The sequence below is a fragment of the Emydura macquarii genome, unplaced genomic scaffold (assembly GCF_026122565.2).
Source record: "Emydura macquarii macquarii isolate MOO-44397 ecotype Brisbane River unplaced genomic scaffold, CSIRO-AGI_Emac_v2 contig_705, whole genome shotgun sequence".
In the NCBI taxonomy this organism is placed as follows: Eukaryota; Metazoa; Chordata; order Testudines; family Chelidae; genus Emydura; species Emydura macquarii.
Window position 1 is genome coordinate 14,680,638 of NW_027130842.1, and position 14,412 is coordinate 14,695,049.

Genomic DNA, 14,412 nt, shown 5'->3' on the forward strand with positions numbered 1-14,412 from the left:
GCTGTGCTGCCATTGCCCTTGTCCATGCTACCACAGCTACGCTACAAAATATACTCATATTGGTTCTCCTAGAGTTAGCATGAGTATATGTATGTGAGCTCAAAATACCCCCTCTTAACTAGTTGTGTAGATGTTGCCTAAGACAGAAGGCTACTTTTGGTGAGTTCTGGGGACTCATTTATTGTACACTTCACTCCTCTCAAAGGGTCAGATCATTTTATCTTAGAAATAAACAAATACTTAAACAAAAAGAACAAACAAGTGAAAAAACAAAAGAGAAAAGATCAATAGCATTTGCCATAGTGTCTCCCACCAGAGGTCAATGCCAAGTATGGTAAGTGCTTCCATAAGGAAGGTTAGGGAGTGTACTCACTTTACTGCACTTATCTAAAGAAATCAACATTCATCTGTCAGTGTGGGCTCACTTTGATCAATTTCCTACCTTTTGTATAAACGCTACAAAATGGAGCTGAGGTCAGTATTTGTACTAGTTGAACAGAGATTTCCTAGGCTCTCAGTGTATTTTCTTCTATACTTATTTTTTTTTCCATCTTCTTGCTTCTCATTGTCTACACCAGTATATCAGATAGGGTTTTTTTTGTACTGGCCATGATATTCAGAATAATGGACTCTTACCCATCATGTCTCTGTGATGTGTTCTGGCAGTGGAGGACTGGCATATAAACTTGTTTGTTACTAGAGAGAATCATAGGGTACCAAGATTTTGCAGCCACTGTTCTAAACGAAAGGCCTCTACAGTGGATGCCTTGTTGATTCATTAGAGCAGTCATCTGATGTCTGCTCTCATCTCAGTGCCATCAGTAGAGAATGGAAAAACAAGGCCTTTTCCTTGCTCATTTTCCTAGGTGATCTTGCTTGCCTTGGTCTGACATTCTCCACATCTTCCTTTGGTCTTCTGCCCAATTTTATTTGGGGTTTTCTGATGTATCCTAAGCCAGAAAATCTGTTCTGTATAGGTTGACTTAGTTTTTCCTAGAACGCTACTACTGCCCAGTTACTTATGCAGTGTATGTGATTAGATTGCCCATGCACCTCTTGTTGAATTTCTTCTTACAGATGATCTATTTACATACATTAGTATTTTACAGTCAGTCTTAAACAAGGCTCTTTCTCTTGGTCTCTTAAATTCAGACTTTGAACTAATGGGCCATGGAAGGGGGGAGAAGATCAATGATGTGTTTACTTTTTCACGGCAGCTGAGCAATGGCAATATAACCAACGTGTAAGTACATTTTTGGTACATTTCTCCAAAATGCTTCATCCTTTCAAGCCATTGGCTCTGATGGTTATTGGCAATACTGTGACAATTATGTTGATTTGTCTAGTTTGCAAAGGAGGCTGTATTAGTCTAAAAATCTGATTTCTGATGGTTTCATAGCGATGGAGTTTTATCTGGACCCAGATCCCTCCCCTCTGCTTGTTTCAACATCCTTCTGGTGATATTTTGTTCTTTTAGAGTTGGATTCACTCACACCCAAAGGACCAGCAGCAGGCCTCTGAAGCATGCAAGACCTACATAAGATCACAAAATTGGACTTACGTGGAACTTAAATGATGCATAGGCCTCATATTGGCCCTGTACAGGGGTGAATTTCACTCTTAGCACCCAACAAGAGGAATGAAGACATTTTAAATATTGCATAAAAATAGCTTTAATAGATGGATTCATGTCTGTGTGAAGATGCCTTTTTCACCATTGCTTAGAATGTATGTTAGTAGTGCTCTAATAACCTCACAGTTGAAGAGGTCAACCATTACCAAAGAAATCTGCAAAATTGCCACATGACGACCCTGCCACAGTCTCTTGTCCCTTTAGACTTGATCTGTGGCTACTGAATAATTCTGCCTTTGGTTGAAGGGTATTCAGTCCTTTTACATCTTCCTGTGCACTTTCTGTCAATCTGGAGTCTGCAGGTATAGTTCTGCACAATATAGAATAGAGAAGCATCCTGCATTTTAATTTTAGGGAAGTCTCAACCTAGGCAGTATCATTGTATTGTAAGAAGAGAGATGGCAGTGCTGAAATCAACATAGTGTGGCTCTGAAAATGTGTGAAACCACCACAGGAATCTTTGTGCTCCTTGGCTGCAAATGGCTACAGAATAAGCAGTTTATTGTGTATATATGAAAACTTCCTGCTCTCTTGGATTGTTATTTCTTATAAGCAAATTTAATACCAAAATATTATTATTTCACTTATACATTTTGAAAACACAAAATTTGTCTTTGCTTTTGCATACAGTATGGGATGCTAATGAGTTTACCCCTTTATAAACTTCTATTCTTGGAGATTAATAATCAACGTGGAAAGTTCCTGTAAAGCTGAAATATGCGGCTATACATTTGTACCTTTTATTCCCAAGGACATTTTTCTATCATTTGATAAGGCTGTCAAATCACTGTCCTGCAATAATGGCAGTCAGTGAAGGTGCTTATGATGTATCCCCATTGGTTTAAGAGAAGGGGTGCAGCTGGCAGGCCATTGTCCCGGAGGGATCCTCAGTTCAGGATTTCACTCCCCCTCCCAACCCCCCAGTCTGAAATAGACCTAATTGGTCTATCTTTCAGAGCATGCTACAATGCATGTTTGTGTTCTTGAGCTGAGAGAGACTGGGAGGACTTTCTAAGGAAGATCATAATCATGGGTAAATGTTTTTAGCTGTTGGATTCTGACTGATGTTAATTATTGGGTGTGAGGGAGTTCCTGGAGCAGTCTTTTTCTATACTTGCATTTTTTTAAATGTGTCATGGAGCACCTAGGCTAAAAACTCCTTTTCATTGGAATGCCTGTACGATTGGAAGCAAATGCATTTTTTTTTTTTATCATCCTTAAGTGAGGTGAGCCACTTTATGAATACACTGGTTATAATAACAGAACACATTAATAGAAGCTGATTTTATTTATGTGAGGTATCCATACAGCCATCCCTCCAAATTGATGGGAGAATTCATCTCTTAATCTGGGATAAAAAGATGCAGTGACATTTTTTTTTAATTCTTTAGATGTAGCTGAGGTCAGTCCTTTATGTTTCAATTTCCATCTCTTCCACAATTAAGGAGATTTAAAATATGTGCCATCTCAGAATCAAAGAAACTGGAACTTGTCCTGTTTCCCATGCACCAGAGTCATCCTGGATTTGACACCAGACTGATTCCCCAAACTCACCCATATTGTAGGTTGTTGAAGGAAAATCTCTATACAAATGTGAGGAAAGTAACAATGACTCCGGCTAATTTTGAGGGTGGTGATTGCCGGGTAGTCTTGCAGACGTCATGATTTATTATTACACTGGTTTGAATGTTTAGAATGTCGTGGCCTTCTAAAATCCCGAAGCGCTGAGAAAAATCCTTTGTCACTATTTCTGTGGCTGTTTTGCTGTACTTTTAACCAGTCTCCTAGACTGACTGAGACCCTATTTTACAGACATTGTACCTTAGATAAATGTATTCCTTTACCCATTATATAATATATGCATGGTATCAGATATGTACAATGGAAGTTGTACCAGTGGCTCAAGCCTTAAAGAATTGATGTCTATCTTTTGAGGTCCTTAACAGCAGCTTGCTCACTACCTACTCTGTTAAAAGGATTACCCGTCCAGTGCACACTTATGGAGACCAGATGGTCGCTTTGCCTGCTTCTTTAGATAAATTGGGTTCAGTGTCCCCTTATGAATAGAAATAAGCCCCTCACAGTCTCCGAGCAAATGCAGTTTACGCTCTTGTATGTAGGTTCTGAATATAAACTCCCTAATTTGTAATCTGCTCCTATTGGAATGATGAATGCAGGTTTACTGAAGATTTGCATTGACTGAGTAACTGGGAACCTGACCAAGTTTATGTATTTTTTTTCTATTTAAGTTGGTTTCTTCCTCATCTTGAACTTAGGGGTTTTTCCTCCTTCTGTTGTTAAATCCATTATTAAAGTTGCTTTATGTAATTGATACTTTTCTAGGCATAGGCAGTTGGTCATACAAGATAAGGGGATGCATAAATATCTAAATAATTCCTTATTATTAAAAATGTATCAAATAAAGATGTGTTCAAGTCCCTACATTTAGTGAAAGTCTTTAACAAATGGCTTGGTGAAAATGCCCATGGCTTTGTGTACTGAGGTGTGTAGTCACTGCAGAGCAAAGTCAAAAAAGTATATACTCTCTAAGACATTTGTTTGCTGATCTTTATCTAGGGCAGTATGGTTTCTAATGCTAGTTTGTAACCTTTAACTTATGTAACCTAAAGGTTAGCCAAATACATAGCTTGCTGATTAGTTCCTTTAGTTACCTGTGTGGTTCTTAATATGTTACAGAGAGACATACAATCATCCACATTTTTTTTTTAAAGAAGCTAAATCTTTCAATATATTTTTTGTTTTTGTGCAGTTGGGATAGACTTTCCTTTGAAAATGTCATAGTCTTTTGGACTCTTCACTGATTACTTGTAAACTGTCCACCAAGTTTATTTGTGGGAGGGCGATGAATTTTGGTTAACAGCATATCCATTAAGCTGCTGTTCTAATACATTTTTCCCAAAACTTACTCTCCAGTGATGCATTTCTTCTAGTGAGCATTTTCAGTCAGTATCCTACTGTTGAGTTTTGTGAAGTTCAGATCCTATCCTGTTGTTTTGAATTACAACCTTTGTGTGCTATGTGAACAGCTGATGTATTCAGCCTCTCAATAGCAGCTTTTGTCTTGTTATCTTTTGGTGTGTGCAGAGTCTGATGCTGCCTTTTTGTTGTTTTACTGGCAGATTAATTTAAAATCAGAATAAACTTTAAGAGAAAGTCTCCTGGCTGGTTGGCAGAGTGAATTACCCAGTAGCCTTTCACCTCTGGGGTCATGGTTGGAATTCAGCCATGACAAGAGTAAATGAGCACAAAAAAATTGCTCCGATCAGGTCAGTATACGTGGTCCAAATTGTAATGGATACTTGCACCGCCTGGTGAATTTTAATTGATGTTACCAAAGCAAAATGCAGAGTACTGGATCATTCATCATTGAGAGTGGAGTAAGAAAGAATTAGAAAATAAAAAACTACCCCAAATATTAGGTTTTGCAGTATTTTCACACCAGCTAACAGAGTGTATAAGAATATGTAGCTGAAATATAAAGACTCTTAATCAATTTTCTTTTCTCCATTTCTGTATTCTGTCTTATTTTTATGTTGATTTATCTGATAGCAGAGGTAAAGGATATGTATACATATTTGACTGAGGTTTTTTTTCCCTTGTTTGTATTTTCCAGAAAGTTTGCATGGAACGCCATCCCGTGTTTGGAAAGCATGGCGACTAGCTATAAAGACAATGCAAAATATGCTGATTGCTAATTTCACCCACATTTAACGGTGATTCTAAAGGTATTCCTGTTTCTATTTCATACTAACTCTATACCAAAAATCTTAATGAAAAATGAATGGGGCAGAGTAGGCAGGATTTTAAAAGAAATGTAAATGTTTAAAAAAAAAAAAAAAAAAGGTTGATCTATTTCCACAATGGGTTAATTCTGAGACCCTTGTAAGGAGGCTGCAAAAGCTTTGCCCAGTCCAACAGTCTGAAAATTAGCATGAGGAAAAGCACCAGTTACTACATCAACACTGAAAATACAGTTTAGAATGACTTATTTTGTATCTTTTAAAAACATTCTTTACTGTCATTTGCATGTACATTGCAGCCAATGGAGTTTGAACCCAAGTAAGTGCAGCAGACTTGGGCTTTTTATTTTCAAGTGCACTTACATGTGGGCAGATAGTAAAACCTTCTCACACTAGCAATTGAACTACTTTTGTAAAGACTGCTTTATGTGAGCAAGGATTGCTGAAGTGCTTTTCACTAAGTGAACTTCCAAACTTCTGTGTGCTGAACAAACATGGTGCAGCTTTGTATTGAAATGAAGGATAAAAAAAACCAAGTCCCTTTTCCCCCAGATCGGCTCTTTTTAAACTTGAATAGGGGTTACTGAACAATGTATTGAAGGAACATTTTGTTGCACGGAAACTAGACAAGCTGAAACTGCAGAGTGCATGTCTCCCGGCAGAAGGGGTTTTCTGAAAGTACAGTTCACTGTACATCTAAGTAGTGATTATCCTCTTGTTTCCCTTTCATTATACAATTGTTCTTGGGAGTCAAACGTTTTCCAAGTTAGAAGAAGAAGATGTTGGCAGGGATGTGGGAGGAGGAAGGTGTTGAGATGGTTTCAGTGGGGTTAGACACCAGCATTTAGTAGCTTTATAGCAGGGTAACAATCCACACAAATAATGAGCTTTGACAAAGTTGTTTCATACAATGAAAAATGTTGTTTCCTGTTTAGAGTGTAACTGTGCCCAATTAATCTTAGCTCTACATCTGTTGGCCCTTGATACTAATGAAACTTTTCTTAATTTAGTGGAAAATGGGGAATTCAGAAAGCCAGTATAGTCTTCATGGATCAAAAAATCATACAAATGCTGCATCTGGTGCCAAGCAGAAGCCTTGTTCTCTGAAAATTCGCAGCATTCATGCTAATGATGAGAAGTCTTGCTCCTTGCATGGATGGGGACACAGCAGCAGTGGCACTAGCTACAAATCCAAATCACTAGCCAGAAGCTGCCTCTCCCACTTCAAGAGTCACCAGCCTTATTCACCGAGACTCAGTGACGCAGTGGCGAAGGCCCCTAAAAGCAGTATCCATGCCAAACACAGGACAAATGCCTCAGGGAACTACTGCCAAGGAAGCAATGCGGCATTTTTGCCTGAGAATGGTTTCCACTATATTGGCCTTGAAGCTGCCAGTAATCATGTTGCCTCCAGGGAATGCAATGGAGACATTTTAAATTGCTATGGAAAGAATGAGAGCCTAGCATCAACCCCACCGTCAGAGGACAGGAGGAGCCCAAAAGTTCTCATTAAAACACTGGGGAAGCTGGATGGCTGTTTAAGGGTTGAGTTTCACAACAGTAGCAACAGCAAGGTCTCTACAGAGGAATCCAATGGCCCCGTCCAGTTGTTGAGGTACTCACCTACATTAGAATCCAAATCTAATGATCGGCTTGAAGTGAGGAGGAACTCCAGTACGGACTACACTTCCAGCCATCACCTATCTCCCACTGACTCAAGACTTAGATCCAGTAAAGGGAGCTCCCTAAGCTCAGAGTCTTCATGGTATGACTCTCCCTGGGGCAACCATGGGGATATCCGTGAGCTGGATGGCTCATACCTGACCAGGAGCACTCCAGATACAAGTATTCATGCCAGTTTTCCCGCAAACGACAGCAAAAAATCCTTCAACCAAAGCTCATCTCTTTCCTCCCTCCGTGATCTATACAAGAATGCAAATTTAGAAAGCAGCCCACCCCCAGCTATTCGGCTGTCTGATGAATACATTGGTACTCATGGCAGCTTAAGCAACCGGGTTTCTTTTGCCTCAGACATTGATGTCCCCTCTAGGGTAGAACACAGAGGCCCCGCCCAGTACTCTTCTTATACCCTCCCATGTAGAAAATCCAAACCCCTCAGCGATGATGCCTCCAAGAAGGACACATTAAAAAACAGAATGCGTCGCATCAGTGACTGGACAGGAAGCCTCTCAAGGAAGAAAAGAAAGCTGCAGGTATGTAAAAAAACTCATCCCAGAGTCTAGTGCTGAAAGCTGATTTGTTGACACCTTCCATTAGTGTAACGCCTATGCTTTATTTGTTTTTTTCCCAAAAGACTAATCAATCATTGATGTCCCCTTCGTAATTTATGAAATTTGGACAAAAATGATACTAGAGTCAGTTGGAAAATTCCAAAATTTCAACAAAAAAGGGATTTAAAGAAAAAAAAATTCCCCTTTCTTCTGTTTTTCCAGCCATCTCTAATTGTCATTTATGAAAGCAAATACATCAGTGAATAGATTTTCTAGTCACTGGATTTTTCATGAGATGAACTGGAGCTTTTAAAATAATTTCAGTGTTAAAGCAAAGAGAGATCTGGTCCTGTTGATCAAAATGTGATTGGTAGATCTGAAAATACCTATAAAAATAATATGAAAAGTGCAGTAAAACAAATCCTTAAACACAGGAAAGTGTGTGTTATAAATACCTTTGTAAATGTTTCCCTTCCATCACTAGTGTTAACTATCATCCCTCTCAGATTAGGAAAGGACAACCGAGTCATATCTCCAAATTCAACTGTAGACAGGGGGGCTTCTGGTTAAACCTGTAGTTTTATGGAAATGTTATTATCTAGCTGCCTTCTTCCTGTGTATGAGCCATAATTCTCTGGGTAGAAAAGCTGAAGTGCCATCTGGTTAGCTAGTGGGTGGGCTCTTTATCACAATGTAAAGCTAATCCCATCAGTGGAAACTGAGGATACCCATGATCAAGACTGAAATTCCCGTCTCCTGCTCTAGGTCCCAGAATCAGCTTTGTAAGAGCCAGACTGTGCCTGGCCTGGTACAAATGCACAAGTGGGGAGTGCAGAAACTTCCCTCACTCCCATAGCGCCTCTCATGAAAGGGCTGCGCTCTCTGTGCTCTTCTGAGTTCAGGTACTGCTCCCTTCTAGCACTGTGGGGGTGTGAGCCACCACAAAGGTGAACAAGGAGGAGGCAGAGCAATGTACCTGTAACTCTTTGTACCGTCCAGCAGACTATCTAGCTGAGTAGGAGATCACGCACTGCTCCTAGACTAAGGGATTGATGCAACAACTGTGCTTTCCTAGTGTGCTGGGGACATTTGGCAGGCACTGTGCTCTCTTGACATATAATCTTCCTGGAGCTCCTCCTCACTCCATATAGACCACACCACAACCAGTGTGAGCCACACTGACTTCAAGGCACAGCATCAAATTTTAAGGGCCAGTCTGCGCCAAGAAATTAGGTTAATTTGAGGTTCGCCTGTATAAATTCAAACTGAGGGCCACAGAATTTGGCTCTGGGAAATTGAAGGCTGCTAAATTGGTTCATTACCTTACAGCAGAACCTCAGAATTACAAACACCAGAGTTATGAACTGACCAGTCAAACACACACCTCAGTTGGAACTGGAAGTACACAATCAGGCAGCAGCAGAGACGAAAAAAAAAAAAAAAAAGCAAATACAGTACAGTACCATGTTAAATGTGAACTACTAAAAATAAAGGAAAGTTAAAAAAAGATTTGACATGGTAAGGAAACTGTTTTTGTGCTTGCTTCACTTAAAGTAAGACAGTTAAAAGCAGCATGTTTCTTCTGAATAATAAAGTTTTAAAACTGTATTAAGTCAGTGTTCAGTTGTAAACTTCTGAAAGAATAACCATAACGTTTTTTTCAGAGTTATGCATGTTTCAGAGTTATGAACAGCCTCCATTCCTGAGATTTTTGTAATTCTGAGGTTCTACTGTACTTCAGACTTTTTGTGAGTTGTTATTCTGGAGCCTTTAAGTTTCTTCAAACTTTACGTTTGCACTCAGCTGTCAATTAGAAAACAGGAAAAAACTAAATCAATAAAAAGTGCTTTAGCTTTTTACCCCAGGTTTCTTCACTGATATAAACTGCACTGAATATTTAGATTTTGTAAAAGTCCATATCAGGCTCTAAATATGGTCTCTGCAATATAGCCCTTTTGTCATTCATTGGTTAATTACAACATTTTCAGAATGGTATGTGATAAGGAATTAGTGACTATTTTGCACCAGCCATATATACATAGTACAGAGACTCAATGAGGCTTTGTCTACGCTAGCACTTTTGTCTGTAAAACCTTTTTATCGGCTAGGAGTGTGAAAAAACACACCCCTAATCAACATAAGTTTCACTGATAAAACTGACCATGTGGACAGCGCTATGTTGGTGGAAGACTCTCTCCTGTTGACAAAGCTACCACTACTTGATGGGGGAGACGGTGTTAATTAAGTTAGTGGGAGAGCTCTCTTCCATTGACATAGAGCGGCTACATAGGAGACCTTACAGTGGTGTGGCTGCAGCGGTACAGCTGTGCTGCTGTAAGGTCTCTAGTGTAGACATGGCCTGACTTCCCCAACAGCCGGGAAATGTTGCTGGTGAGACTGTATCAAACCAGGCTCTGATGCTGGTGAGAGAAAAGCAACCCCAACCCTGATTACGGTATCTTGCTTTGAAAATGTAGGTCTTGAGTAACAGAGAGCCACTGTCTTTGAGACAAGGATTCCAGCAACCACAGGCTAAAACGTGTAGCAACTTGTCCATGGGTGTAGCTCAGTTGGTGGGCTTGGCTGGGTCCTTTCCACTTTACCAATTTTAAGCACATTGTAACTGGATCAGGGACAGCTCTGATGTCACATGGTTACAGTTGTAGGGTAGATGGATTCCTGGAGAGACAAAAGTTCTATAAGTGGTATTGATTTGGGGCACATTGAGTCCCTGTATGCCAACTTGTAATGGTGTTTGTAATCAATTAGTTGCATGGCTGGCACTAAACCAAACAAGGCTCTATTAGTGATTTGCAAACCTAATAATAATATATATAATAAAGTGAAACTTGGCCTTTGTGTAGGAAGCTGATGGCCCTTCAAAACCAATCAGGAAGTATTCAAATGTCAGTGTTTCAGCATGTGGCCATGCCAACACTGGATTAAAGAAAGGGTACAGGAAAATTCCCATTTCGTGAGAGAATTGCAGCTAGTCAGTGCCTGGAGTCAGGCCAGCAGTTGTGTGATCAATGAGATACAATCGTTTTGCATGCACATGCATAATATATTTTAAAAAATCTTTTCTCGCATTTCCACTTGCACTTGTGAGAATGTTGCTGTCTTCTCTCCCTTGCTCACTATAGCTCACACCTTAAACCTGTTATATCCATTGCCATTTTTTTCTAACTCCAAATAGTTTCAACTATCCAAATAATACAAATCCAACTCTCACCCAAATCTGCATATTAGGATATTCATTCCCTTTCATTTTCATTAGAGGTTAGGATTATTCCTGCCTCCATCTGCATAGAGTACATATAGTGAACTTCAGACACTGAACTTGATTCTGATCTCATGCCATTTTATACTGGCATAACTCAGTTGACTTCAATGGAGTGATTTATCCCCGAATAAATGCTCCTTCTGAGCCAGGCTGGCTTCTTACTGTCCCATACTGAGGAATGTGCCAAATGGACCAATGTGTGTTGTGTTGTTGATTAGGGCTTAGTCCCAGAGCACTGACTAAAAGTCAGTGGTAAGCTTCGCTGAAATGATAAAGACCAGTGAGATGCTAAGACCATATACTCTTATAGAAAAGCTGCACCTGTTTTGCTGAGCACAGTAGTCTAAAAGATCTAGATGTTAGAAGAGTCTCTTCCAAGTTCAAACTTAAATGTACTGGCTTGGAACATATCTTTACATTAAATTTGGCATTTCTAAGCCTACTGCTCGCAGCAGCCTTCTTGCTGAAAAGTGACCTTTCTTGTGACATCTGCAACGGGATCTCACTGTTGCTCTTGGCTTTATGTTGCAGGTCATCATGCTATCAAAATAAGGCACAGCTTCTTCCAGTACATTTTTGATGAGCACCATCTAGGAAGTGGGGGAAAAAATGCAGTTGCTTTCAAAGCTTCTGGCGTGACTAGTTCACAGGAGATCAGTGTTTGTTTACTTTACCCATATGTAGAAGTCAGAGTGCAAATAAATATCACTATAGAAGCAGTGTAAACTTGAAAAAAAAAAAACATTTTAGTGGGTAATAGTCGTGCTTCTGGTTGAGCTATGTACAGCCCCTGGGTATTTGCAAGTAACATTTGTCAGGTTTTTTTTCCATACAGAAGGCAGTTTATAGTTTCTCTCATGCTTATTCTTTAAGCACAGTGTATTTTTTAAGAATGTCAGTAAAATACAGTTGGGTGGGAGATAAGTCCTCCCATCAGATCAGTGGAATGGTTCTCCTTGACCGTGGAATTTAGCTTGTAGAGCCCCACCTTGTGAAATACTAACAAGCCTGAGTGCCCATCGAAGTCAATGGGAGTTGAAGGCATGCCACACCTTGCTGAGTCAGGCCATGAGGTCCAGATCTGCAATAGCAATGTCTACAACCTTTAGAAAAAATAGGCACCACTGCATTTTCAAACCTGGGTTCATGCAAATCATCCAACACTCTTTCTCTTAGTTTTGAAACAAAGCTGAGCACCTTTTCTTGGCAGATAGTCATGAATTTAACAGGTTTAAAAATATTTCAAATTTCAGACTCTGACATTTTTCTTCATTGGTCAATTACACGTCATAATAATAGAAATTAAAAAAGGTCAGATCCTCAGGAGCCAAAGTCAGCCTCGTTCCATTAAGGTAATTAATTTACATCTGTTAATCTGAAGTTCTTAAGTTTTTAAATGATCAGATGTTGAAACCTTGCCACCTAGACTGAATTTAATTTTACCCCAATATAAAACCCCTGTTATGAATGAAACTAGTCTTGTCATTGTTACTGTTATAGGGAGGTAGAGGTGTAAAAGACAGTGTCCATTTCACAATACTCAGGAAAACAAGATTAATTATATGTCTATACTGCCGGCTGCAAAGTCGCCGCCGTCAGATTGATCTTTCTGGATCGATTGAGCGGTTAGTGTAAACCCGCTCAATCGATCAGGAAGTCGACGCTGGTAAACCACCCCCTCAAGTAGCGTAGCGCTGCGTCGACGGGAATACAGTTCCCGTCAACGCAGTGCAGTGAAGACGGCGCGCAGAAGAGAAGCACAGCAGTCGACGGGAGTTAACGCAAGATACTCTGCGTAGCTTGCGTAACTCCCGTCAACTGCCGCCGAATTTCCAGGTAAGTGTAGACCATGGCTAATTCGCAGTTGTCAGGGGTATGTGGTTCCATTCACAGTGCTCACCAGGCTGTTGGAAATAAAGGTTACAGCAATTATCAATGAGTTTGGAGATTTCTTCGAGGCCTGTTGGTCAGCAAACACTGCTGGTTTGGCAATTATCTGTATTAGATGGGTCTCAGGCATATAAATTACATGAACAATCCATGAGAGAGTAGCAAAGATTGTTAATGTATCCTCATAGTGAAAACCGGCACACTTTGATGGAGTTAACAGTGAAGAAACATGACACAAACAAGACATGCCTCTTCACCGTAGATTACTTGCAATTTCATTATTTACAGGAGCCAAAACCCAAAGATCTGAGTGAATACTTCGACAACAGAATTGATAATCTCACTACGGACTCTCTGGCACCTTCACAGCTGTCTAGTTTACTGTGGTCACCTGGCTCTGGCCACATTTTGTCCCAGAGAAGCGAATCCACTAATGCAATCAGCAGTGATGCACTGAGGCAGAACATTTATGAAAATTTCATGCGGGAGCTGGACATGAGCAGGACTAATGTTGAGAATACGGACACATCAACAGAAACCGAAGACTCCAGCAGTGAATCACTCAGTTCCTTAGAGCAACTGGATTTACTGTATGAGAAAGAACAAGGAGTTGTGCGCAAAGCAGGGTGGCTCTTTTTCAAGCCTCTGGTAACTCTACAGAAGGAGAAAAAGCTTGAGCTGGTTGCACGGAGAAAGTGGAAGCAATATTGGATAACACTCAAAGGTAAATCATTGTTAAACTCTTTTAACCTGCCAACACAGGTGCTATCCATTGTTTGGCAGTCTATATTTGTTTTTTGTTTTTGGTTAAAAAACCTAGGTAATGATTTGGACTGAAACTCAGCCTCTGAAGACCTAATTTAGGAAGATACTGAAATCCATGCCTAACTCTAAGCACCCAAAACAGGCATGTGCTTAAGTACTTTCCCAAATGTGGGCCTTCTTTCAGCTTTGGGTTGGCAGCCCTGCATTTGATACTGAAATTGGGAAATTACCTATCCAGCTTTCTGATGTACATATTTATGCGAAATTGGGTGTGTGAATTTAGAGTATGCCTGTGATAATTTGGCAGTTAAAAAGAATCATGGGCCTGTCACAGGGTGATAGTCTTTTTAAGGGAAATGGTCCCAGTTCCCCTATGACAAGGTAGGTGGGGATTTGGCCCTGATCGAGGATAAAGGGAAGGCAACTGGTACCAATAAAAAGGAGGATGGGAGATCTTTGAAGGGGTAGGGAACTGTCTGTGGAGAACTGCTCAGACTAGAGATTCTTGGGCAGGTGCCTAGCAGGGGCTGGAGAAGATGAAGGTTTCAGTCTCCTGCCAGGGGACCCTGGGTCAAAAATCACAAGACTGGCCCAAACAGTCCTGATTTTAAATATATAAATTGTGATTTTTCAGGCTGTCTTTTGATTTGTTAAACTTCCCCTGTCCATCCTCAGTGTGTGTGTGAGATAGTGTTGCCCACTTTCTCAAATGTGTTGGGTAAGGTGATTTTGTGCCCCTGATGCAGGACTCTCCCACATCTGCCTGTCCCTTCCCAGCAATTAATCTTGCCCTCACCATCAGTTCAGCCCCCCTCAGTTCAACTGCACCCTCCGTGCTGAGGCACTGAC

General features: G+C 40.3%; 1 protein-coding gene across 1 annotated transcript in view; it reads left to right on the plus strand.

Annotated features, from left to right (window-relative positions):
- Positions 1-6,402: 6,402 nt before the first annotated feature.
- The window catches only part of TIAM2 (TIAM Rac1 associated GEF 2), a 131,276-nt gene continuing 123,266 nt past the window's right edge, over positions 6,403-14,412 (plus strand). The window contains exons 1-2 of the mRNA XM_067542450.1: positions 6,403-7,607; positions 13,087-13,522. Coding sequence (XP_067398551.1) covers positions 6,411-7,607; positions 13,087-13,522 — 1,633 coding nt within the window. The 5' untranslated portion in view covers positions 6,403-6,410. The remainder of the gene's footprint in view (positions 7,608-13,086; positions 13,523-14,412) is intronic.